General features: G+C 32.2%; 2 protein-coding genes across 8 annotated transcripts; both read left to right on the top strand.

Moving 5' to 3' along the window:
* Positions 1-717: 717 nt before the first annotated feature.
* Positions 718-9,577, top strand: LOC117231274 (zinc finger protein 91-like). Of its 6 annotated transcripts, XM_033489572.1 has the most exons (12): positions 720-1,214; positions 1,548-1,755; positions 1,859-2,898; positions 3,204-3,434; positions 3,515-3,715; positions 3,799-4,206; positions 4,300-4,770; positions 5,334-5,621; positions 6,152-6,589; positions 6,673-6,809; positions 6,886-7,004; positions 7,108-9,577. In XM_033489572.1, the coding sequence occupies exons 3-12, from the start codon at positions 2,578-2,580 to the stop codon at positions 9,099-9,101; spliced, it is 4,608 nt and encodes a 1,535-aa protein (XP_033345463.1). In that variant the 5' UTR covers positions 720-1,214; positions 1,548-1,755; positions 1,859-2,577; the 3' UTR covers positions 9,102-9,577. The 6 variants fall into 6 exon arrangements, with proteins under 6 accessions (XP_033345465.1, XP_033345467.1, XP_033345463.1 ...); XM_033489573.1 differs by having other exon boundaries at positions 720-935; positions 1,548-2,898; XM_033489575.1 differs by having other exon boundaries at positions 1,548-2,898; positions 4,300-4,431.
* A 408-nt stretch (positions 9,578-9,985) lies between these two features.
* LOC117231272 (vacuolar protein sorting-associated protein 13C-like) lies at positions 9,986-24,470 on the top strand. Of its 2 annotated transcripts, XM_033489565.1 has the most exons (51): positions 9,986-10,228; positions 10,296-10,403; positions 10,498-10,624; positions 10,683-10,830; positions 10,894-11,105; positions 11,183-11,357; positions 11,414-11,886; positions 11,966-12,187; positions 12,254-12,366; positions 12,470-12,678; positions 13,065-13,231; positions 13,306-13,423; positions 13,499-13,795; positions 13,912-14,044; positions 14,137-14,367; positions 14,440-14,579; positions 14,647-14,744; positions 14,809-15,008; positions 15,084-15,263; positions 15,335-15,694; positions 15,780-16,163; positions 16,241-16,407; positions 16,482-16,743; positions 16,850-16,916; positions 17,045-17,382; positions 17,462-17,603; positions 17,670-17,962; positions 18,027-18,195; positions 18,269-18,460; positions 18,535-18,776; positions 18,850-19,111; positions 19,175-19,329; positions 19,392-19,594; positions 19,657-19,993; positions 20,102-20,314; positions 20,385-20,861; positions 20,949-21,218; positions 21,284-21,637; positions 21,716-21,895; positions 21,961-22,095; positions 22,164-22,315; positions 22,376-22,544; positions 22,615-22,808; positions 22,896-23,082; positions 23,157-23,285; positions 23,382-23,499; positions 23,564-23,687; positions 23,746-23,812; positions 23,899-24,044; positions 24,118-24,244; positions 24,330-24,470. In XM_033489565.1, the coding sequence occupies exons 1-51, from the start codon at positions 10,088-10,090 to the stop codon at positions 24,468-24,470; spliced, it is 10,248 nt and encodes a 3,415-aa protein (XP_033345456.1). In that variant the 5' UTR covers positions 9,986-10,087. The 2 variants fall into 2 exon arrangements, 1 of the variants encoding a protein (XP_033345456.1); XR_004492933.1 differs by lacking the exons at positions 23,746-23,812; positions 23,899-24,044; positions 24,118-24,244; positions 24,330-24,470 and having other exon boundaries at positions 10,088-10,228; positions 23,363-23,499.
* The last annotated feature ends 71 nt before the right edge of the window (positions 24,471-24,541 follow it).

Raw genomic sequence — 24,541 nt, 5'->3', positions numbered from 1 at the left:
AAGCTTTTAATGATATAACGGAATTCGTAAAACAATACAAGCAGAGATAACAATGCGACATCGACAAAGTTTAAGTAATTGCTATCCTACATGAAGTGTTAGAAAAATAAATTATAATTATATGCTTTGATTATCATTGCAATAAGAAACATCTTCAAGAAAATGACGGTACTTGAAAGCATTCGTATCTTAATCTCTTATTCATTATATGTACTTCTATACTTTCATTGCTATAGTACTCATTTTTTACCTATACACAAAAAAAGTTAAAGATAAAAAACTTAAGAATGATAACTATACAATCATCTCGCATAAGATAAGTACATGTCATGAATACAATTTTCCTACAAAGTATTATAACTAGCCTGCGAATATTTATGGAAATTCATATATTTATGAACATGACTAAAAAAGCGAGATATAGACAAAAATTTATTTCACCTACTAAATAATATAACAAGTACATAATATTTTTTCAATATTTCATATATATTTTCTAATTATCTTCATCTTTAAATGTCTTAAAAATGCATAAAACTCCGCAGTCTAATTATAGTATGAAGTAGCGGAGGTAATATTGTTTTTCAAAGTAAAGTCCAATGAATTCGCATTATTCTCAATACGGAGGCATTTTTAAGTGATGAGATAACTTGCTTCCACTACTTAACGAGTTAAACCATCGTCATCATCGGCTCCATTCTCTTCTCCTGCAGTTGTATCGAGGGCTGCAGGAGAAACCAGCCGGAGGAAGTGGGAGGAGTGTGTGGATACCAGAATCAGAATCGGAATTGCAGATGGCGCCTGACCTGCGCCACTTCGCCTCGCCATCGTTCTGTCCGAGTTGGTGAAAGAGGAGGGAGGGGCTGGTTTTCTCTCGTAGTCTTTCTACGATTCATCCTCTGTTTCGTCGGCTACTGGTTAGCGCCGATGACGAGGTATTCGAAGATAAATCGCGGTACCCGAGATAAATCGAGCTAACCGTGTCGAGAGGAGAAAGGAAGGAAAAGGAGGGAGAAAACAAAGGTTCCAACGAGCGTATCCGATTTTTTTAAAGCGTTAAATTAAATCGTAAAAGCAATCGTGATGTTAAAACCCGGTGCTCGTGGTTGGCTGCGTATATCGATTGATACGTGATCGTGGATTTATTGGCATATCTATTTACGACCGTCGCTCAATCAGAAGATAACCTGCTTCAAGCGAATTAACTGCTCGAGGTTTGTTTTTCAGTCAACAAGATCGAGTATTTAATTTCCTTCTTGTTTTCCTTGGTTTTCTTTCGTTTATGATATGCACACGCTCCGAACGGTATCTACTAAAATCGCCGTTCGTCTGTAAACCGGAAATTGCTTGGAGAAACGGAAATCGGACACGCGTTTCGGAAAACTGATCTCCTTTCTCTTATATTCGTGTATTATTGCATTAGCGATACCTTTTTTATTGTTTATTGCTTATATACTTTATTATGAGGAAAAAATTATAAAAAGGATCTTCATATAAATTATGATAAAAGGAAGAAACTGTACGCATAAGAATATGTTACGTTCTAGCTGTACGTTGACTCGTTGCGCGATTGACCATTGTATCACATAAACCGGATGTCAAGAGTAGGAAAAACGAGTTATTGGAAATAATTATACGCAAGATTCTGAAACGAATAGTAATTGTTGTAAATGAAAAAAGGAATCAATTTACCTTTATTGTAACATATATTTAAGATATATTCGTAATAATCGTAATGTGAAGACTTTATAATTTGTAAGTATACTATTAATTCCAAGCAACTGTGTTAAACAAAAATCTATATAATATAGTAATATGTATATTGAATCTGATAATCGGTAAACTTTTTGTCTTTTAGAAAAACTTAACTTTTCGCTTGAATTAAATGTTAACGATTTTAAAAAATATATAAATTGGAATACAATAAAATATAACCGCGATGTTGTTATATGAACTATTAATGAGGTTACAAGATTCTATTGTTATTTTGATAATTCTGTAGAAACTGATGTATAAAAAATCGGGTGAAGTTTGATCGAATAGTATCGTTTTATCCTTGGAATTTAGTACGGGAAGTGATCTCAAAGAGGTAGGATTTCTTCGTGGGAATGTTTGAACGCGCTCCTCGTCAGCAGTTTTACTAGGAAAGAAAAAATGGCGCCCATAGCCTCTAGATCGCGCGACCACCGAGTAATGCTGTACTCGTACTTCCGTAACGTGTACCAGCGCACAGTTCCCTATTAGAATTCCATAAATTGTTCACCGAGATTTCGAGGTACTTTTTATTCGACGAAAATTATGCCTGAGATGAGGACCGTATATCGAATTCGTAATTTATAATTGTGAGCAAAGCCATTTTTAAAAAATCACTCGTGAGAGATGTACACACGATATAAAGTGGCTTGTCATTGATGTCATCGGGAAGAAGACAGACGTGTAGAACGATGGAAAAGTGAATGTTGTATTCCTTTTATCCTGATACCGTGGTTCAGAAAATCGAATAGAAATAAAAGGGTATCTCAATGCGCGATAGGGAGACTATAGAACAGACGTGGGACAGAATAAATCTTGTCCAAGATGTCAGGAAGGCTACCCCGTCTGCGTGCACTTCGTCCACGACCCCAGCAATTTAAAACGGAGTCACATAAGGAAGGTAACCTTAAAGAGAATCGTCAGGGAGTCGTGATGAGGGAGCACGAGTTGCAAAGCGACACCGAACACATTTCGTACAGTGTCAAAGACGATGTCCCAATAAAAAACAATTCAAAGCACGAACACGAGGAGCTCGATTGTTCGGGGTCTTCACAAAATTACGAATGTAAAACATGCAAACCACCAAAACCTCTATCAAGTCTTAAGGCGTATCTCGATCATCTGAAAAAGGAGCACAAACAAAAGGTATATTATTTTTAATTGAATTACATCAATTACTTATGTTGTAAGAAATGTTTAAGTATTACTTCATTGAACGAAAATTTAATTAGTGACTTTTTATATATTTTTTAAATAAAAAATGGAATCAATATTATTTTGAGGGAGAAATAAATTATGTAGTTCTAAAAGTAAAATATATCTATGTAGTGATATAATATGTATAAAATACTATTAATTGGAGTACCAAATACGATTTTTCTTATATTTCAAAAAATAATATTTATATATTTATATATTTAGGATACTTTTAATAAAATGATAACTTTTAGGGGAAATTCATACGTGACACTGGAAATCGATGTTCTATGTGTTCATATGTTGCATTAAATTCAAGAGATCTTGAAACTCATCAGAGAGTACATCATTTAAAGAGAAGGTTTTTCCGATGTGCTAAGTGCTCTTATGTAACACATGTACGTGCTCGTTATACAAAGCATGTGAAATATCATTCGATGCCAATGATCAAATGTGATGCTTGTGATTTCCGTACGCCATATAAGGTTAATAGAAGCTTTACTAAATTTAACAAATTAGAATTTTTTTGTTAGATGAAGTATCAACAGATAATGTTTTCTTGTAGTGGAATTTAGATAGGCACACTAGAAATCATGGAGGAGGAGGGGCTTTTCAATGTCGTGCTTGTAATTTTACAGCTGATATTAGACAAAGTTTAACAGTGCATGAAACTAATCATCATGAACCTCCTGTGGGTCAAACAAATCGTAAATCTAGCACACCTTTCGAACGAAAACCAAGAAATAGTCCTAAACGTTACAATCAGGTAATATAATAACTTATTTCTTAAGTAATAATTAATATAAATAATAGATAACTGAAAATATATTAAAAATAAACCAATTTCAGGTGGGTGCAAGTGATTTTCGGGAATCACTACATATATCTACAGGTACAACAGTCTCAATCAGTCCTGGAGATTCATACATTTCTGATCAATCCATGGAAGATAAGAGAAGTGCAATAGCTAATGCAGAATGTATAGCATTGAAGTGTGAAGAAAAAGGATGCCAATTTATTACTGCATGGGATTCTGAAATGCAACGACACCTGGCAGAATGTCACGCTCCAATTACACCAAATAAATCCAGAAAACCACTGCCAATGTTAATTCCTCTAAGTCCTACTAAGCTAAATAGTATTAACTCCAGTGGACCTTCAACGACGTTGTTAAAAGTTCCACGTGTTAGAGTAAGACCGGAACTCGCACAAATTGCAAGAGACACAGAACTGGCAAAATTGTATGGAAATAAAGAAGTTAGTTATTTTTCCTTTCTTTTTATTAAATGTTGTCTATATCTAATTGATTATTTTTATGATGTTTTAATAATTCAATTAAATTTTTCACAGGTCAGCAACTTAAAGAAGGATGCGAATAACGCGGCCGATTTATTTGAAAAAAAAAATGCGTCGTTCTTTGATAAGCTTAAGGAAAAGCTTACAACGACAGCGTCAATTAATAATGGAGTACCGGAGGTAGCTGTAAGTACTACGAACGATTTGAAATGCTGGTGTACTTTTAAAGCTAGTAGCATGGAAGAGCTGGCTTGTCACAAACAAATACACCACACTGCTCTAAGTGTATCCGTGGGCACAACGCGTTGCCCGAAGTGCAGGAGACGTTGCAAAAGTTCGACTGATCTACAAGTGCATATGCAGTGTTGTCACTCGACAAGCAACGATACGTCAATACACAATAGCTTAGAAAAATTATCAAATTGTTCAGAACTCCGTGTGACCTCGTATCGCGGTGAATATGCATTCCCAGCGCAAACGGATTGGGACGTTAATCTCAACGGACTGAATTCCTCTGGATCATCGGTATGGTGTTTTATAGAAATAATAATATTTACTTAATGCGTGCACATGAACAATATGGACATACGCACACAAACAAACAAATAATAATAATAATAATAATAATAATAATAATAATAATAATAATAATAACAACAACAATAATAATAACAATAATGATGATGATGATGATGATGATGATGATGATGATGATGATGATGATGATATTCGTGAAAAAATTGCAATACGAGAGTCAACAGATCTGACTATTTTTTTCTTTAGTTTGTGTAAATTATGTTTTGAACTATGTTGATTGCAAGCATCCCGTACGGCCATTAGAATAATATATTTAAAGTTAGCTTAAAAACTATCAATTTTTGTTCTTCGAAGTATGCAATGCTATTTTAAGTATTTTTGTAATTACGTTAATGACAATTTTTTTTCTTTTTTTTATTTATATTTCATATATTTTTTTGTTATTAAGAATGTGCTTTAAATGTTACTTACGGCAGTCGAGACCATAGACAGTTGTGTTCCCGAATGTGTTAACACTTAATTTTGATAAAGGTAGTCAAATCTTTTGTCAGGTTGAAGGTTCTTCGACGCATCCAGGTGGCCGATGGGTATACAAATGCCCGGATTGTCCATTTTGGGCATCCACCGCAAGTCGTTTTCATGTTCATATTGTCGGTCATTTAAATCGGAAGCCATTCGAGTGTTCCCTATGCGCGTATCGCTCTAACTGGCGGTGGGACATCACAAAACATATTAAACTTAAAGCAGCTAAAGATCCAGTTCATATGACTGCCAGGGTACTTATGAGGGATGAAACAGGTCGACGGAATTATTCCAAATATAACAAATATCTTGCACAGGTGAAAGCATAAATTTCACTTACATTTAAACAATTCCTTTATTAGTAAAGAAAAAGGTGCTTGTCGATTTTCATAGGCGCACTGATTTTTTTATGGTTTCAAAATCACTCTATGGTAAATTTGTTTATCCATGACAAGCATGTGTGATGATCCTTATGAATAATGAGAAGAGCTGAATTACATATTTTTTTAAAGAACCAGAGAAGATAATGAAACACTGATAATGAAAATGTATTAGCTGTATCGAAGCGCTTGGACACTTGATTGGTGTTATGATGTTAATCTGATTGCAATTACAAGCATATTCTTAGTAATCAAAACCGACATGATAACATTGAAAATGTTCCATACCTCTAAAAGTGACTTTTCATTTTATATGGAACTTCATGTTTTAATAATATAAAAGAAATTTTCAGTGTGCCGAATAGTTGTTTTTCTGCTGAATAATAAGTTGTTTCTCGTTGTGCAGCAGTGTATCGCTTATGACAAACAATTCTATATTGTACGTAAACTTCTCATCTCTTTCTTAGGTCGAGCAACAGTCGTGGGATGATCAAAACATGGAGGAACGTAGCGTGGAAGAAACGAATTCTGATGAACCGCCAACTAAGTTATTCATAATGAATAGCAACGAATATCGGCAAACATCGGATCTCCCGTCTTCTCCTATTTCGATCGTGTCTCCGAATGAAGGAAACCATAATCTTAACACCATTAACATCGGATTGAAACCACCACCGATTCTTAAAGCTGCTGCGAGGAATCGGGGACAGTCTTTACTTAAAAGCAATTTGATTTCCTCTCATTCACTATCAAGTGGATCATCATCAGCGACGATCGCAGAGGAAAATAAACGTATAATGTGGAAATGCAAACGTTGCGATTTTCGACATTGTAGTAGAGAAATTGTTTCTATGCACGTTAAATCTCACAGTGAGCCAGCTGACCAACGTCATGGAGAAGAAAAAGTATGAATATTAGTAGTTGTTTTGTTCATTTAGTTTTTTGTTATTAGACACATAATATATTCGTAATATATATTTGTTTACAGAATGTATTTGGTTGTGGAGATTGTCCATTTTCCGCATCTGATGCAGCAACGTTATCGATGCATAGAGTTCATCATCGTCCAAATTTGGATGCTATTTTTAAATGTTATTTATGTCCATATTATGTCAGTACAAAAGTGTATGTATTTATATAATGCTATTATCATTAAATTTATAATATTCTTGGAAAATATTTATTTGTTTTATCTTTACAGAGAGCTTTTGGATCATGTCAGACTTCATGGAGAAGAGCTCGCCGTTGAGCACCAACAGAATATGGAGTACAATTTCCCTACCAAGTCTAAAGCACATCGAACTTCAAACACTGATAATAGTAAGTTAAACAAATTCTTTTTAGCATTAATATGATTAAAAATAGTTCAATACTAAGATTTTTATTCAAGCGTTAATTGGATACTTAAACATCATCATTTCAGGTATTAATCGCACGAAACAAGAGAAGTCTGTAGAGCAAGTGATTCATATCACAACGCAGAGCAACGTGACTTGCTTCACTAATGTTTCGAAGAATTCCGGAGCCCCACCGCCATTGCTTCTTGATACACGAGCACTGCCTGAAGCTCCATTAGTATGGGTGTCCCGACCAGATGGTACACTAGCGAAAATGTTAAAATGTCGTCACTGCCCTTTTGTATCTTCGCGACGAGCAGAAGTCCAGGATCATGAAACCATGCACCTAGATACTCCTAGTAATGGTCCTGTGGTCGCTTGTGCAGATTGTAGTTTCACTTGCACACGGCGAGAAGTCATGGTTGCACATACAGATATGCATTCCGGATCTTTAGGCACTGTTCATTGCTTGGTAGATGATTCAAGGCCAGATTCGCAGCAATTAAGCGATTTGGCTGCGCTTCTCGGCTTTACTCATTCTCCGGTATTAGGTTCGGAACCTGATCTACGAGACTTAAGACTTGTGCATTGTTGTAGCAAATGTCCAGCGCGATTCCTTTGCGAAAAGGAATTAAGAATACATTTAAGATATCATTCTACAGAATTAGCTTATTCTTGCCAATGGTGTTCTTATGCTGCTCGACAACCGGCCCATCTTTTAGCCCATCAGAAGGCACATTCTACGGAGTATCAAGAGCGTACCAAATATTTGTTATCTTTGTACGGCCAGTCACAGCGATACCCGCCCCCTACCACAGCCTGTGTTGAAGCAAATAATCAAGATTCAAATAATTCTACACCTACTGTCGCATGGATTGTAGTCGAAGTAACAGAAAGTTCCAACAACGGGTTTAATAGTAGCATAAACAACACAAATCAACGAACTGGTAATCAAGTATTCACTTGTGCAAAATGTCCGGCTCGTTATTTCAAATTGGATGCTCTAGAATATCATATGACCTTGCATGGATCAAACAATAGATTTAAATGCACTGAGTGTGACTATTCGTCGAAAACGGCTCAGAATTTAGTGAAACATCAGGTAGTTCATAGACGTCAAAACGAAGCGAGCGATGTAACTTCAAATCTGTCGCCTCCTCCCGACCCACAGTTTGGACTTTTTATGCGTGGGAATCCTAACTTTGTATATCCTGGTTATTTAAGAAACGGCCGATTAAAAGAAAAGCGATATAAATGCCATAAATGTCCTTCTGCCTTTGAGAAACGAGAACAATACAGAGTTCATCTAACTCTGCACGGTGCGAAACAAAGATATCGCTGCGATACGTGTGACTATTCCGTAAAATATTACGCTAATTATATTCAACATCTGAAGAAACATCAGGCAAATGCAGAGGCGCAAGCTTCACGTAGACAATTTGAAGACGATACAATTACTATTGATAGTGATAATATTTCCGATAATATAGGCTCCATTTCACGTTCAGGAAAGACGCTTAAATCACCCAATAATTCAGCTTCAATCATGACTACAAATGGTATATCAGTGTTAAATTTTGGTGGAGCACAGGCCTCGAATCAAGATAAGCAGTCCTTAATGTTGCTACAAAAGAAAGGGATACTTCTATCTTCTAACGACGAAGTGGAGACGTTACGTTGTCAAAGCTGTCCGTTTTCTACGTGTGACAAAGACATGATGGATGCTCATAAGCGTCGACATGGCATTGAAAGAATGACACCGTCTTGTCCTCATTGCGATTATATACCGCGAAAAGATGAGAATGTCGGCGAACATATTAGATTGCATTTTACAAGACTTTATAAACCAGAATCCTATCTTATTATAGAACTATTAACATTGACAATGAAAAAGATATCTTCAAACGGAAAGGAAGAGAAACAAAAGGCTGCCGAATTACTTTTTAAAGAATACGCGGATGGAAGATTTTTTCCTTTTACCGATACCAATTCCTTTGGGAGTCCTCCTACTGTGAGCAGTTACAAAGAAAAAGTCATAGTCGATCCAAATACAGGAGAAACGAAACATTTAACTGTTTAGAAAAAATTAAAGTTGTCAAAATAATTGCATATTGTACATTTCTCTGTATATAACAAATATGGTGCATTTTAATTTTAAATGTTTATGAATATTTTCTAGATTCATTGATTCAACAAACTATAAAGGAATAATGGAGAAAAAACTGTTACGTTCCAAATAGTAGGTTATAGAAATCTGCATGAAGAAATGAACATGGTTAGGCTTGTAGTATTGCTACATGTACAGAAAGAAATTTCGATCAATAATAATATCTGTAATTGCTACTGTATTTCTTATAAATGAACGCGATCATGATTATAATCATTAAAATGAGTATTTTTCAGCGTCATGCTTAACAAATAGGAAACAATGCCATACTTTGTTCATATATTAAACATTTTCTCACGTATAGTTTAATTTTATTGTATATAATATCCAAATCCATGAATCTTGTACAATACAACAATAAACGAATGCTATATACATGTATAGATTTACGTTCACGTGTTTTCTAATATCTCCTAAGTTTTGGCAGGGTTTCTCTTGTTAATTTTTTTTCCAATTATAATCTCGATAATGTTCGAATACATAGGAATTGTTTCATGGAATATACGGCAACACGATTTTTAAAAAACTTTGTGTTTTTAATTACTGCATTTACTAAAATAATTTTTTTTTCAATCATTCTTTTCTGTTCATTTTAAGATTTTTACTAGAAAAAAAGAATATTTTCGAAACGGTATTACAAAATTTGATAAAGGATAGGTTCTCGATTTGTGCATGCAAATCTTCCGAGTAGGTGGAGCTTCGCATGAAGGTTTCATCCGGTGCTAGCCTTGGATCCCGAGTCGTAAGGAAACGGGATCAATAAAATCTTCAAGTTTCGCGCATGACGGAATTTATTTTGCGAATTTCTTAAGGTTATGAGATGAATCCATGATATAAAACCGTGTAGCACCAAATGCAAATAAGTAAACAACATAATAGACTTAGTTAAATGCGGAACAATGTTCGAAGGTGCCATAGCGGCGTTCTTGAATCGGCTTTTGGGGAAGTATATCGAGGATTTAGATACCGAACAGTTCAACGTTGGTATCTTTTCTGGCGATACTTGCCTTACCGATCTTAAATTAAAACCTGAAGCTCTGGTAAGCAAATTTTTCTCTTATAAAATAATAAAATATATGAAGGTAATTAATATCTTTTGGTTTGTAGTATCAATTTGGTCTGCCTATTAAAGTGGAAATTGGTCTAATAGGAAGGATTGTTTTAAAGATACCATGGTCTGGATTATTTTCTCAGCCAATTATTCTTTGTATCGAGGTAAACAAATTAGTAAAAAATTCTTCTTTATTTGTGGTATGTTTTAGTTAATATCAAAAAGCATTCAGATACAATATGTTAACTCTGCTTAAAGGATATTTATATAGTGGCTGTGCCTGCTGCTTATGGTCCATATGATGCAGAAGTACAAAAGAAGTTGATAAGGGCAGAAAAAAAGAAAATATTAGAAGATTTAAAGGAAGATGAAGCGTTCAAAACAGGTAATTCATATATGTATGATAAAGTGTGTGCACTAATTTCTTCTACAATTAATTTTAGAATTATTTGATAATTTGCTGGCATCTGTGACAAAAAATTTCCAAATTAGTATAAATAATGTACATATTAGATATGAAGAAAAGCTAAATGGATCTCTATGTGCTTGTGGTGTCTGTATTCAAAGTATATCAGTTATGACTACAAATAGGTAAATATTTAATTTCCTGTTATTATTTCATCAGTATCTATATGTATTCATGTCAAATTGTAGTAAATGGAAACCTGGTGTTTGTGCTAGTAATTTGAGTACAATTTACCAATTAATAAGGGCAGAATCCTTAAGCATATATATGGATTATGACACAGAATCTGCTCTTACAAGCACACAATGCGATTGGAATATGTTCAGTCTTCTAGCATGGAAAAGTACAATGCACAGAGCTTTACAAACCTTTGGTATGAAGAACAAAGAGTTCCAATTTTGTAAGTTTACAATTTTATTTATAAACGTAACTTTGTGTTTAAATATAAGTAAGGAAACTAACAATGTTATGTTGTAGTACTAAAACCATTCACTGCAAAGATAAAAGTAATTATACATAAAGGTAATGAGACACAAACATCTCGCATGTTGGTTGATATTGTCCTTCATGATGTGGCAATGCAAGTTTCCAAAGCGCAATATATTACTTTTTGTCATCTTTATAATTCGTTGTCACGTGCGATAATCAATAAGTACGTATATTGATTGCATTTTTTTGTTGACTTTATTCATTGTTATGTTATTTCAGACCATATATAAAATATCGTCCAAACGATAATGTAAAGGAAAATCCAACAGCTTGGTGGAAGTATGCTTACAATTCCATTTTAGATTACAATATAAGACCCTATACATGGTCAAGGGTTAGTGAACACAGGAAAAACTACAGAAAGTATAAAGAAGCATGCTTGCAGAACTTGTTGCGACCAAATGATACAGAACTAAAACTGGATTTACAAAAATATGAAGATTGTCTGACTATTTTAAACATGGTAATAGCTAGAGAGCATGCTAAGCAGGAATTGAAAAATAAAACGATTGAAGAGAAACATCAAAGTATGAATACCAGTATTTCATTACAAAATGTACTAGAAAACACAACATTGATTAAAGAAGTACAAAATAATGATACACAAGGACAACAAATTAAACCATCATTGCATCATATTACTAATGATTCAGGAAGGAAAATAAAACTGGAAAAACTACCCCAACCAATAGGTACAATAGAATTTGTCTCAAATTCACAATCAAAATAAATGCATATATGATAAAGACAACTTTTTATATTCTGTTTCAGATTATAAATTCAATTTTACTTTAGCAAACTGCTGTTTGAGTCTTTTAAGCTATAATAGAGAAATTCTTGTTGTAACTATAACTCAGCTCTTAACCAGTGTTGAAATACGTCCTCTGATGTCTGCTTTCAAAGTGTCTGCCCGAGCTGAGAGTTTTGTAATCGAAGGCGTTTCTGCAGAAGGTGACTTAGTGCCATTAATCACGGTCGACAATATTTTGACAGGTATCAGAATTTACTTTATTGGGAATTAGAATTTACTACTAATTTTATCATTACTCATTTTTACAGGGAATGTATCAACTAACTTTTTGGCAGTAGATTTTGAAAAGAATGGGGAAAACGTGGATCCAACTTTCGACATTTCTATAAAGCTGGAAGCTATAGAAGTGACTTATTATCATGTAATAATATTTTTATAAGATAAATGTATTTAGGAATGTTAATTCATCCATCCAATATTAATTCATCAGCATCATAAAAAAATGATACCTTATTAAATTTTAGCATGCCATGATAGAAATTATTCAATTTTTCAAACTTAATAATTCGGATATGCAAACGACAATTTTGTGGACGTATAAATTGTACGAATATATAAAAAGAAATTATCTGGTTTTGGTAGATAATATTGTTTCTCAAACGCTTCGGATTAATTTCAAAGTAGACATTAAAGGACCATACATCATATTTCCTGAACAAGGATCGATACAGAAGTGCGTATAATGTGAAACATTAATAAATTCTTAACCGTTTGAGTCCCAGTGGTCATTGAAAAAACAGGGTCGAGAAATCCTGAACAGCGCGATAGCGCTTGTTTTAATCGATTGCGAAGAGAACCAAGCGGTGTAATAGTGCTCGTCATATTTGTTACTTTATGAAATACATCTATATCATTATATATGCGTACTATTAATTTACAAGTTTTGTTCAATAAAAATTATTGAGAGGATAACAATAAAATACAAAATACCGTCAGTCGTCCATAACGTTCAAATGTACTGGGACTTTTCGACACAGAATCTAAACAGCATGATCGCGCTGCTTGGGACTCAAACGGTTAAGCTTGTTTGGGTCTGGAAGTAACACAAAGGAATTTTAGAGGCGGACATATCCTTGTCATGGATTTTGGTAATATGAGTTTGTCTAATGAACTACAGTCTATAAACTTGCAACTTGAAGATGCGACACTTATGGAATTGGAAGAATTACTTTACGACAGAATACATATTGAATTTTCTGGAGCACAAATACTATTTTGTCATTCAGGTACTAGCTTTTTTTAAAATTCATTTTTCCAAATCTTAATACATTTATCTCAAATACTCTTTATTTTATTATAGGAGATGATTGGAGGTCAGCTAGAAAAAAGAAGGATTCTGAGTATCATTTTTTACCAAAGATACAAGCAACTACAACTATTTCATGTAGTATAAAACCAGAATACCATCAGTTACCAAGGTACCTCCTAATCTTTTTGGGCATATTAGATCAGATTTATTGTATTTATATATTATTTATATTATTATTTTTTAGAATTAAAATCAATGTGTCCATTTCGAGTATAAAATTTAATTTATCAGAAAATAAAATACGACTGATTGCTCATTTCTTGAATTTATTACTATTGGCGTATCAACAGAATGTAGAGAAGTACAGGGGCAATATGAAACAATATGCTTGTAAAGAAAACTTGAACAAAATTTTCATATCGATGAAAGACCTTAAAAATGTGCAACGTAGCGTATGTCTGTCATCGATTGAAATGATACAAAATAAAATCACGCATGTGTCTAAGGAACTTTTGACGAATCATGTTCAAAAACTCGATAGGTAACGAAGTAAGATTAAATATTAATGTACAAAATGTATTCTTCAATATTTTGATAGAATGCAATTATTTTATTACAAACAAACTATATATAAAATTTCTTTTTTTCATATCACAGAAGTGTTGTGTCTTCTGAGGTCAGTGAAGAAGACTTGGAATTACTATCAAAGACAATAAGTCTGTCTGGATTCGATGACAACGTATCTCCATATAATCACATAAATTTCTTGTTGAGATTTGCTATTGGAGAGGTTCTATATATATTGATCTTTCTCACTAGACTTTATGTATCTTTTAAAATATCAATTTTGTAATATATTCAATGATATTTTCAAATGTTTAGCTGTCAGTTCATTTGGGAATTATTCATTATGGAAGAGAAGAACCTTACTTGAATTTAAGATTGCATGGGTTGTATTGTGAAACCGCGATAATGGAGTATGGACCTGCTGTACAATTTGGTGTAGGATCTATTCTTTTAGTAGATAAAACAAATGCTGGAGTAACTGGATCATATTTAGAATTAATATCTACTGAAGAGTCACACGAAGTTTTTATTATATCGTATCGTAAGGTACTGTAATTTGTGCGATGAAATTAAGTCTTTTTTGTTTACTTCATATTTTCCTACTAATATATTTTGTAGGTCAAATCGAACTGTCCTGATTTCAAATCCCACTTCAAAAGTATTGAACGATCTCTTGTCGTAAATATATTGAACATCAATATAAATCTCCACAGACCTGCAGTATTGAAAATACGAGAATACTGGTATAATTTGGCTAAGTATGTATTAATATCTTTATTATTAAATATTTAATAAGAAAAAATCTGAATAATAGATGTTTTTTAGCATTTTTGAAAACAATAATCTTCTCGACTTCGCGGAGAGTATATGCTACAAAATTGCACATTGGAAAACGAAAGAAGACGATCCACCTATCCCACCTGGTAAAGAATAATAAAATTATTATAAATTCATCGTCTATAATCTTAACATTTTATCTTTTTTTAGGTGCTATCAAATTGAATTATTCTGCTCGACTAAGCGCTTTAGTGGTAAGATTTTGCGATAAGGATTTAGATTTAATAGAAATACAGGTCTTGGGACTGGAAAACGATTGCATTTACAATGCTAATGAAAGAATGGTATTGCGTGTACATCTTAGACATCTATCGATTGAAGATTTGAGCGAGGATACACTTTATTCTAAAGTAAACATCAAATTTATGAGACATATTATTACATATAATTTCGCGTATTCTTAATTTTAAATATTTCTTTATAAGATTTTAACTACAGAGGAGGATAAGGTTTTTGATTTAAAATACGTGAGACATATGCCAAGATTATACACATGTTCGGACATTGATACAAAGCAAGATGATGTAATGTCGGATGGAACATTTAAGCTTTCCATTGGAAGAATGAATTGTGTACTTATTTGCAAAATTTTGTATGATTTGAAGGTATACATTTCATATTTATATACCATTATTATATCATAACAGTAATGATAAAGTTTTGTTCATTCTTACAGTATTTTTTAGCGCCATTTACTTCTACGTATTTCTTGCAATTTAAGAAATACTTAGTTAAGAAACTCATGAATGGGATTGGAGAATTCAAAAAAAGTGCAACGAAATTGCATATATTTATTGATATTCAAGGTCCCATATTTTTGTTGCCACAGCGTAAAGAAGTTCCAAGTCTGTTGGTATTAAATACAGGTGCACTATCAGTTGAAAATTTCTTCAAGAAGAGTGATCATTCTACTCTAAGTGTTAAAATACCCAGCAGTGACTCAAACCAAGTAATAATTGATAATATTCTAGTAAAATTAAATAATATGACTGTGTCCAGGGCAATTATGACACTCAGTCGTGATCTAGAAATCCAAGTAAGATTTAATGTTTGAAAAAGTAGTTTTTTAAGAACTAAATAATATTTAAATAAAATGATTTAATCAAATGATGAATTCATAGGAACCAATTGTCGAACCGGTACATATTCGTTTTGATATTAAAAGAAAAACAGAATATCGCAGTGCAATGGAATTTCAAACATATGGGTTATTTAATATACAAGGTTCTATGGATTTTGCATATATTAATTTGAGCCAAAGAGATTTAAAGTCTAGTATACTAGTGTGGAAAGACAACATATCCAAAATTATTTTATTCAAAGATACATACTATAACGAAACGCAATCTGCAATGATGAGCCAATTAAAAAAATTTAGTAATGAAGAAGCAATGGTAAAGAAATTGGAAGATTTTCTCACACATAATGAAAATTCTGTATGTGAAATTAATACCAAATTAAGCTTAGAAGGGTTGCAGTTAAATTTGTTTTTAGATTCAGAGGAGGTAATTTATCACTTAATTTTATTTTAATTTGTCTATTCTACCACATATGATCTATATCTATTTTAAATTTATTTCAGGTATTAAGTTCACCCGTTCGTGATTTGAATCACGGCTTATGTAGACTAATGTTCGGAGAGATAATTAATACATATGCATTTTACAGTGATAGAAGTTTAAAGATGAAATTATCTCTTCAAAGTTGTCTTTTGCAAGATACTCGAAAAGATTCTCAGACTATCAGAAAGTTCGTATATTTATACTCTTTCTATTTGGTATATTTTTAACGTAGTTAAATAACATCTTCACTTTGGATTGAAGGATAATTCAATCGCCAGCAAGACAAATAGGAATGCAACCTGAATCTTGTATATCCATTTCAATGTCTCCTATTGTTGATGTTACGTATACTTGTACGCCAGCTGGAGAAAAATGTTATGATGCACTTATTCAGGAAGTAAGAATAAACTTATCGGTACCATTCGTGATGCATCTGACTCGGTATATTATGGATTCTTTCCCGGGTGATCAAGTTGATGAAGGAATTATTAATCATGGATACGAAAATAATAGTTCTACGACAGTAAGTAATTGAACATTTTCTTTAAGCTATTATATATAAGTTACTTTATATATAAATAGATAACTAATTTAATAATACTTGCAATACATATTTGTATCAAATCAAGAACAAAGATGTTACTACTACAGAAAAAAATAAATTAAAATACGCTCAATATTTTACAGAAGAACCAGGTATTTACACATATTTATTAAAGTTGAATGTTTTTATTAGTATTTTTCAATTTATATAATAATTATAGAGTGAAAGAGCAAATAGTTTATTTACAATTATTTAAACATTAATATTTTATATAATTTAGATGCTACAGTATCTGTAAGGATACACAAGCCTGAGATTTTGCTTTTCGGAGATTTGAAAGCAAACAATGCACATATGATTTTATTACAAGCAGAAATGTCGATCGAGAGTAGTAGACATAGCTGCTCATCATCGATCGTTTATACATTAACTGACGTACGTGCCAAATCAAAGAAACAAGGGAATTACTCGCATCATATTCCCTTCTGGTTATTATGTCCCTGTGATATTGAAATTTGTAGAAAAGAAGAAGCACCTGAATTCAATGTCAATTATATTGTCGCAGTGAATAAAATTGATGTTCACGTCTCTGCAGAAATTATACATACATTTATCAATGCAAGTATTATAATATAGATTATAATATTTTTTATTCTCATAAAGTTTAATAACTATAAAATTGTATATACACATTTAGATATTGAACGAAGCTACAAGCTTTATAGATAGTATCAATGTGAAACTAGAAGACAGATTCGCAAATCAAGATTTTAACATGCACACTAATTTGTGGACACCAAAGAAAATTTCGAACGTACCATATAAAAAATTGCATGATGGTAAGTTTTATTGTACAAACAAATTTCTGTAGGATTAAAATAGTTCTTATAGATTGTATTTTACAGATGATTCACATCTAATCTATGAATGTAACGATCGAGTGGTAACTTTTAATGTGAAACCATTAATACTATGTTTACTACTAGAGATAGAATATGCAATGGAACGATTTTCTGTTATAAAAATGGAGAGTACAATTACAATTTCTATTAATGATTGGTTCAATGATTTTAATCTAGAATCGAATGTAAAAATTCATGCATTCTGTTATAATATGGATTACAAAAATTGGGAACCTCTGATTGATTTGTGCTCAGAAGATGATATGAATTACAAACCATGGGAATTTACAATAAAGGTAACTTTTGTAACACATGAGTGTAATAAATTTTTATGTTTTATATTCTTTACTATGTGTATAGATGCGTCATGGTGAAGCATTCATGATAAATTCAAATTCAACCGATTCATACCAACATATAAAACAGGATGCTTCAAAAGTCAAGAAAAAGAGTTTTAGAAATATTGATCAGGATGTTACAGATATGGTTTTTATAACTCCAGACCATTTAAATGTAGCAAAATCAAGTGGTACTTAAAACTAAATTCTTTATTCACATAATTAAGATTAATAAATACATTATTAAATATGTTTTCATTATAGAGACAGAAATGTATTCGACATATGAAGAAGACTCTGATACAGATGATGAAGAAGGACAGAAAAAGTTAACTAGAACTTCTAATTATTTGTTCAATAGTAACAGTAGTGGGGATGAGGACAGTGATAGTGATGACACCAGCACAAACGAAGATGAAGGATTAGAATTGACACCGGAGTGCAATGCGGATTCTTGTAAGGATTCATTATAACAATTATTACAATTAATCATCATAAATTTGTTATTATAATAGGTTTTTAATCACCAGTTGGACCGCTCGGCCGCGAATCAATAAAATCAAACGATACAGCAGTATACATTATCGTATCAACGGAAGAAAAGCTCAATGTAGTAATTACGCCAAATTTAATTATCGTGGTAGATATTATCATGAACGCATTTAAACAAGCCACTAGTGGAATACCGATTGTATCTACTAGTATGAAAAAATTAAATCTTCAAAACGATATTGGTCATGAGAGCCGAATAGAGCTTCTTGTTCCAGACGAAGTCAGTACATTTATCTCAATTAATACATTATTTTTAAAGAAGATGATTTTTACGACTACTTCTTTCATCATAGAATAACGAAAACGCAACTCGAATTATTGTCAGTCAAGATTACCATGATATTAGTCCATCTGCAAGTATTCCTAGCAGTCCAGAAGCGGAGCCTCATTCTGGACTTACAAGTCCGCAATTAGTTGACAATGAAATGGATTTTGCTGATCCTGACACAAATTTACAGAATCATTCAATGCCAATGCAGGAAATATTTGAGAAAGATTCTTCAATCAGTATATACAAAACAATTACTGGAGAAGTTTTACGAATCATTTTTAAAGGTATTCTTAAATGCAAATATATTATCAATGAAGTATCTTTATCTTTTTTTATCACAATCATAGGATTTGAGGATGTACTGGTATACTGTCCTAAAAGGCAGGGGTGTAATTTAATTCCACTCCGACCTATCAGACACGATGTGCGCTATCACCTGATCATAGAAGCTACTATTAATAATTACTTATATCGTACAATTACTGTACGATCACCTTTATTGGTAAAGTATATAATTTTTTCTTGTTTCATTATGATTTTATTTTAGGAGTATTTTCATTTTAGTTTCGCAATGAGACTTCGTACGCATTGGGTCTTTATTACAAGAAGTCATTGTTGGATAAATTGGGACTCACATGTATCGGTAAACCTACAAATCCTTTTGATGATAATATCAGGATGACAATCATCGAACCTGATTCCACTTATAGCATTCCTTTATACATAGCCTATCATTTTCCTATATATATACTGCCTGCTTATTTAGAGTAAGTAGAAAATAAATACAGCAAGGGCGTTACTTGACATTACAAGATAAATCTTGTTTCAGAAAATATCAGGTAAGCGAGGAAGGAATTTACTGGAAAGAGCTAAGTGCAACAATAAATGTGATTAAGGATATATGTTGCAAAATGAAGGACGATGAAAGTAATTCTGTATTTTACGTCAAAGTTTCTTGTAATGAAATTCCAGTAATCGCGAAATCAAGTTGTCACGTACCGAATTATTTGATAAACATTTATCCTCCTTTTATTTTCAACAATCAACTACCATTCGTTATAGATGTTTATATACCTGCTATTAATTACGAAGTAAAAATTGAACCAGGGGAAAGAATAAACATGCACTCGTTGAGTTGTAATATTGATGTCCAATTTACTTTTAAGGTATGTATATTATATAAATATCGTATTATATAATAATAATTATCGTATATTAATATAACAAAGCGTTCAATTGATCTAAGTTGTTTGTAATTTTTTCTGCCATCAAAGGTTCAAAATTATTTGGGTGCATATTGGACTGGAACAACAAAACTGAACACGAACTTGGGGAAGAAATTTGTTGTTATGAACGCTGATAGCGAGCTAGAATCGGCAAAACCATTTTTATTATGTATAGAATTGTGTAAAATTACAAGTTGGCATATTGTTATTCAATCTCAATATTGGATGATAAATAAATCCGGACTACCTTTATACATTCAGGTAATTAATTTGTTTCAAAGCGCAACTATAATACATACGTACTTTATATGTAATAATTTAATACTCTCAGGAATGCTACTCCCATATAATTAACGAGATACCAGAAGAAGAACTGATGGTGTTCTCTCAGAAGAATAATAGAAAGACTACAGTCAGATTGAGAGCTCATCAATCTGAATGGTCTTTGCCTTTTGGATTGGAAGGAATTACTTCCATGTCTTTGATTGTGTGCAAAGATATAGAAAGAGGAAGAAAGTACAGAATTCTAACAGAGATTGAAAGTTCTCGTCTTTCCCCTAACTTCACGAAGATTATCACGTTTCTTCCATGTTTCTATATTACTAACAAGATGAAAAGAACCATTAGATTTATGGAGGAAAATGATCAAGCAGATTTGTGGAATGATCTTCTTTCTGGACAAAGTTTACCATTTTGGCCGGTTACGGAATCAATGAAGATGAGAATAAAGTGGAGAAACAGTCAATTGGTATCACAACACTTTGGTATTACACATGTGGGGAAAACTGTATTAAGAATGGATAATGGAGTGAGTATTTGAATACATAATTATATACGAAATTATATATATAGAAAGATTTCAATTACTATAAGTGATATACTCGTTTATGTATAGTCAGCAGTTAGTGTAGAAATCAAAGGTGGTATTAATTCTCCATATCATGTTACATTCCAAAAATACATGGCGGGTGATATACCTTTAAGGATAGACAACTTTTGCGATGATTTATTTTTAAAAATTAGTCAGTGTAATTTGGGTCAAGTAGTTCTGATAAATCCATTCCAAAGTTTATTATATACATGGGATGATCCCACCAAGTCCAGAGAACTCATTTGGAATGTGTACAATAATAAAAGAACTGGATACAACGCAAGATTTGAAAGGGTAAAATATAATTTATATCTTGTTACAAAATGTAATACAATATATGATGATTCTTTCATTTTTAGGATGGATATGGACAAGAAATTGTACCACTTGTAATCGTTGACAACTCTAACAGCAGAGTATCCTCTACTTCTTCAATTAAATCTCAAAACAATAAATTAACTTGGTTGGAAAGCAAATCTGGAAGTTTTAATAACGAAAGCAATGATTGCGACAATGATATAAAGTCACCAATGTTGAAAAATGCACAGGAAAATAAAACGGTAGTTTATTGGGTCAGTTACATGGAAGGAAATCAAAGAATCTTGTTATTTACTCAACAGGAAACAGTTTTCTTAAAAGCGAAGAGTATAGTCGATCCTGAACCTAGTAAAAAGGAGGTATTTCTTTCTTTTGCTGGTATTGGAATCAGTATTGTGAGTATATACATATTAATGAATTAAAATGGCAGAAAAGATATTTCTTATTAGATAATCAATTTAACATGATTATAGATAACAAAATCTAATGAGAATCTAAAAGAACTAGTGTATGCTAACATAACAGATTCTGCAGCTCATTGGGAACTTTATTTTGACAAGAGATGGAAGAGTTTATCTTTAGAACTGAGTGCTTGGATAGAGAGCAAGTATGTAAATTCTTGTAAAAAAGCACAGCTAGAAAATTTCATTGATGTAAGTACATTCTACAAACTATCAATTTAAATGTAACATTTCAAGTATAAATAATGAACTTTCAGGTTGATCTTGTAAAAATGCACATGACCAAACCGTTCTTCGGAAAATTAAGAAGGACCTATTCTCCAGGAATTTGGTTGCATTGCAGGAAGTCTATGTCACTCACTTATTTACAAGGCTATGTTCATAGGATACAGGTATGTACTATCATAATATCATCTTCAATTAATATTATTTAATTATATTATTGAATTGGCTATTTCAGGTGGATAATCAAATTCGTAATACTACGTTCCCAGTGATTTTGTACTCAAATTTGCAAAAGAGTATCATTAAATATGCAGGCAATCATAAATTGAAGCACTGTATAGAATTTACATGTTTGAAACAAAGGAAACTAAATTACAATGTTTACAAGTACGTAATTCTTGCTAATACTGTATCAATTGTATGCATATAATCAAATGTATTTTGTAGGAATATTTGTGTCATAATTAGAGAATTTGATCTGAATTTACAAGAGGGCTTTCTTCTTTCTCTGATCGATTTAATTCCAAAAAAACCAGAAACTAAGTATTCTATTGCAGCAAAACTAAGAAAAGATGTTTCCACCATTCATATCTTGCCTTCCAATAAAGCTAACAATGTAAATATATATACTTCTCATCATTAATATATTAACATAACTACAATTTATAATAACACATAAATTGCAGAAGACAACTGTTAAAAGGAATAATGTGATAGAACATATGTATATTTCTCCAATCTTAATACGCTTAATATTGTTGGCTGATACAGAAAGACCTAACATTTATAACATTAGTGATATAGCAGATTATAAGAATATTGTTCGATTTATTTTTGAATATTCTGAGAAGGGAGGGTCTGAAAAACACGCTGAATTTCGGTACGAAAATATTTAAATATTAAAAAGCAATATATAACATACTCATATTCTGTTAATTTTGTATATATATCTTTCTTTGGATTTTAGGCTTCCATATTATGAAAGAAACTTTATCACAATTAACACTAAAGAAATTCTGTTTGATCTATCACGATCTTACGTGGCTCAAACTATGCAACAATTTCATGTTTTGATTCGTTCCACTACAGTCTTAGGAAATCAATGTGGCTACAACTTTAGATCACCAGGAGACAATTTTTATGAATCTAATACAGTAAGTATGAATTGAAAATGTTCTGAAGGAAGCAATTTTTTTATGCTAAGTATTATACACGTCGAATCTTTCAGTTGATTTTATGTGGAGACGAAATAGCAGAAAAATTAAGTTACGAAGTGGCGTGTCAATTGGGTTATGCTACCCCTGACACCACGCAAATATCAGTCTTTAATTTTAACATTGAACCTCGTATAGTTAAGGTATGTTAAATGCAACTGAAGAAATATTAATTGCTTGATATTAAGGTAAAAGGATATTAAGGTAAGATATTAAATAGATACCACTTTTTATTTTAGATGAAGGAACCGTGTATTCAAAATAAAGATGTTCCTCCCTTGAATCTTTCAATTCGTACTTCGTTTGCTACAGAAATTGAACTAGAAACCTGCAGCTTAGTAACTGCCTTTATTAGCAGTGAGTAAAAAGCATTTTATCTTATTAATTTATAAGAACTTTAACTGCATAATTACATTTGCAGGTATTCATCAAGAAGAATTGAAATATTTCTTCAAAACTTTGGGGAAGAAAACGTCGATATTTTTTAATACTGAAAGTTCCTCTTTAAAAGCTTATTCAAAAGTAATAGCGGATATTATAAAAAGGTAGTGTTGATAAAGTGTTATACATAAGTTGAATTTACATTTGAACTATGCATTTCAGGGCACAAGAAATAGGTCATAAGTTCATATCTCGTATACGTTTACCGCGCTATATCAATCCTTACAAGGTAACGTATAAATTTATTAAAATATTATTTATGAATAGAAATTCGATTAAAATAAATTCAATCCTTTTTCTTTCACCTTTTATTAGGGAGTTGAAATATTTTCGATGCATAAGGCAAAAGGAATGCATCTTCTAAGTGTAATTAACAAGAATCCAGGTATTGAAACAGACACATATTTGGCACATACTATCTTATCAAACGATGGAAAACATATAGCTCTTGTTTCATTGCAGTATGTATATGAAAGTTAATTTTTTTACTCATAAATCGTTAACTTTTCTTTTCAATTTGTATTTTGTTTATAGGCGATTATATTTTATTGAAAAAGGTTGTACCTGGGGATCCCTAAATGTAAAATGGACTTTAGAGACTCATCAATTACTATCACCTCCAACAGTAGTTAACAATAAACTTATCTTGCATGTAAACAAGGTACTTGTTTACTATACACAATGTATAAGTTGATCGCTTATTTCTATTTAAGGATATAAATGTAATGAATTTATCTTACCTGCAGAATGAAGGTACTTTGTCACCCATGATAGATTGGTACCTGGAGAGCGAAGCAACAGACATTCTGGAGTGGCTGTGCCAGAAAATAAATATAGCGATGATCTTGAACATGGAGAACAGTATATGTTCAAAGCAAGTTGTATAATTGGAATCCAAGCTATAAAAAAAAAGATAATTATATATTTAAGATAGTCAGGCACAATAAATTCTCTAACA

This window comes from Bombus vosnesenskii, unplaced genomic scaffold, assembly GCF_011952255.1.
Source record: "Bombus vosnesenskii isolate JDL3184/JDL3185 unplaced genomic scaffold, Bvos_JDL3184-5_v1.1 scf7180000013272, whole genome shotgun sequence".
NCBI classification, from domain to species: Eukaryota; Metazoa; Arthropoda; class Insecta; order Hymenoptera; family Apidae; genus Bombus; species Bombus vosnesenskii.
Note: the sequence above shows the minus strand (reverse complement) of the source record. Positions and strands in the feature narration are given on the sequence as shown.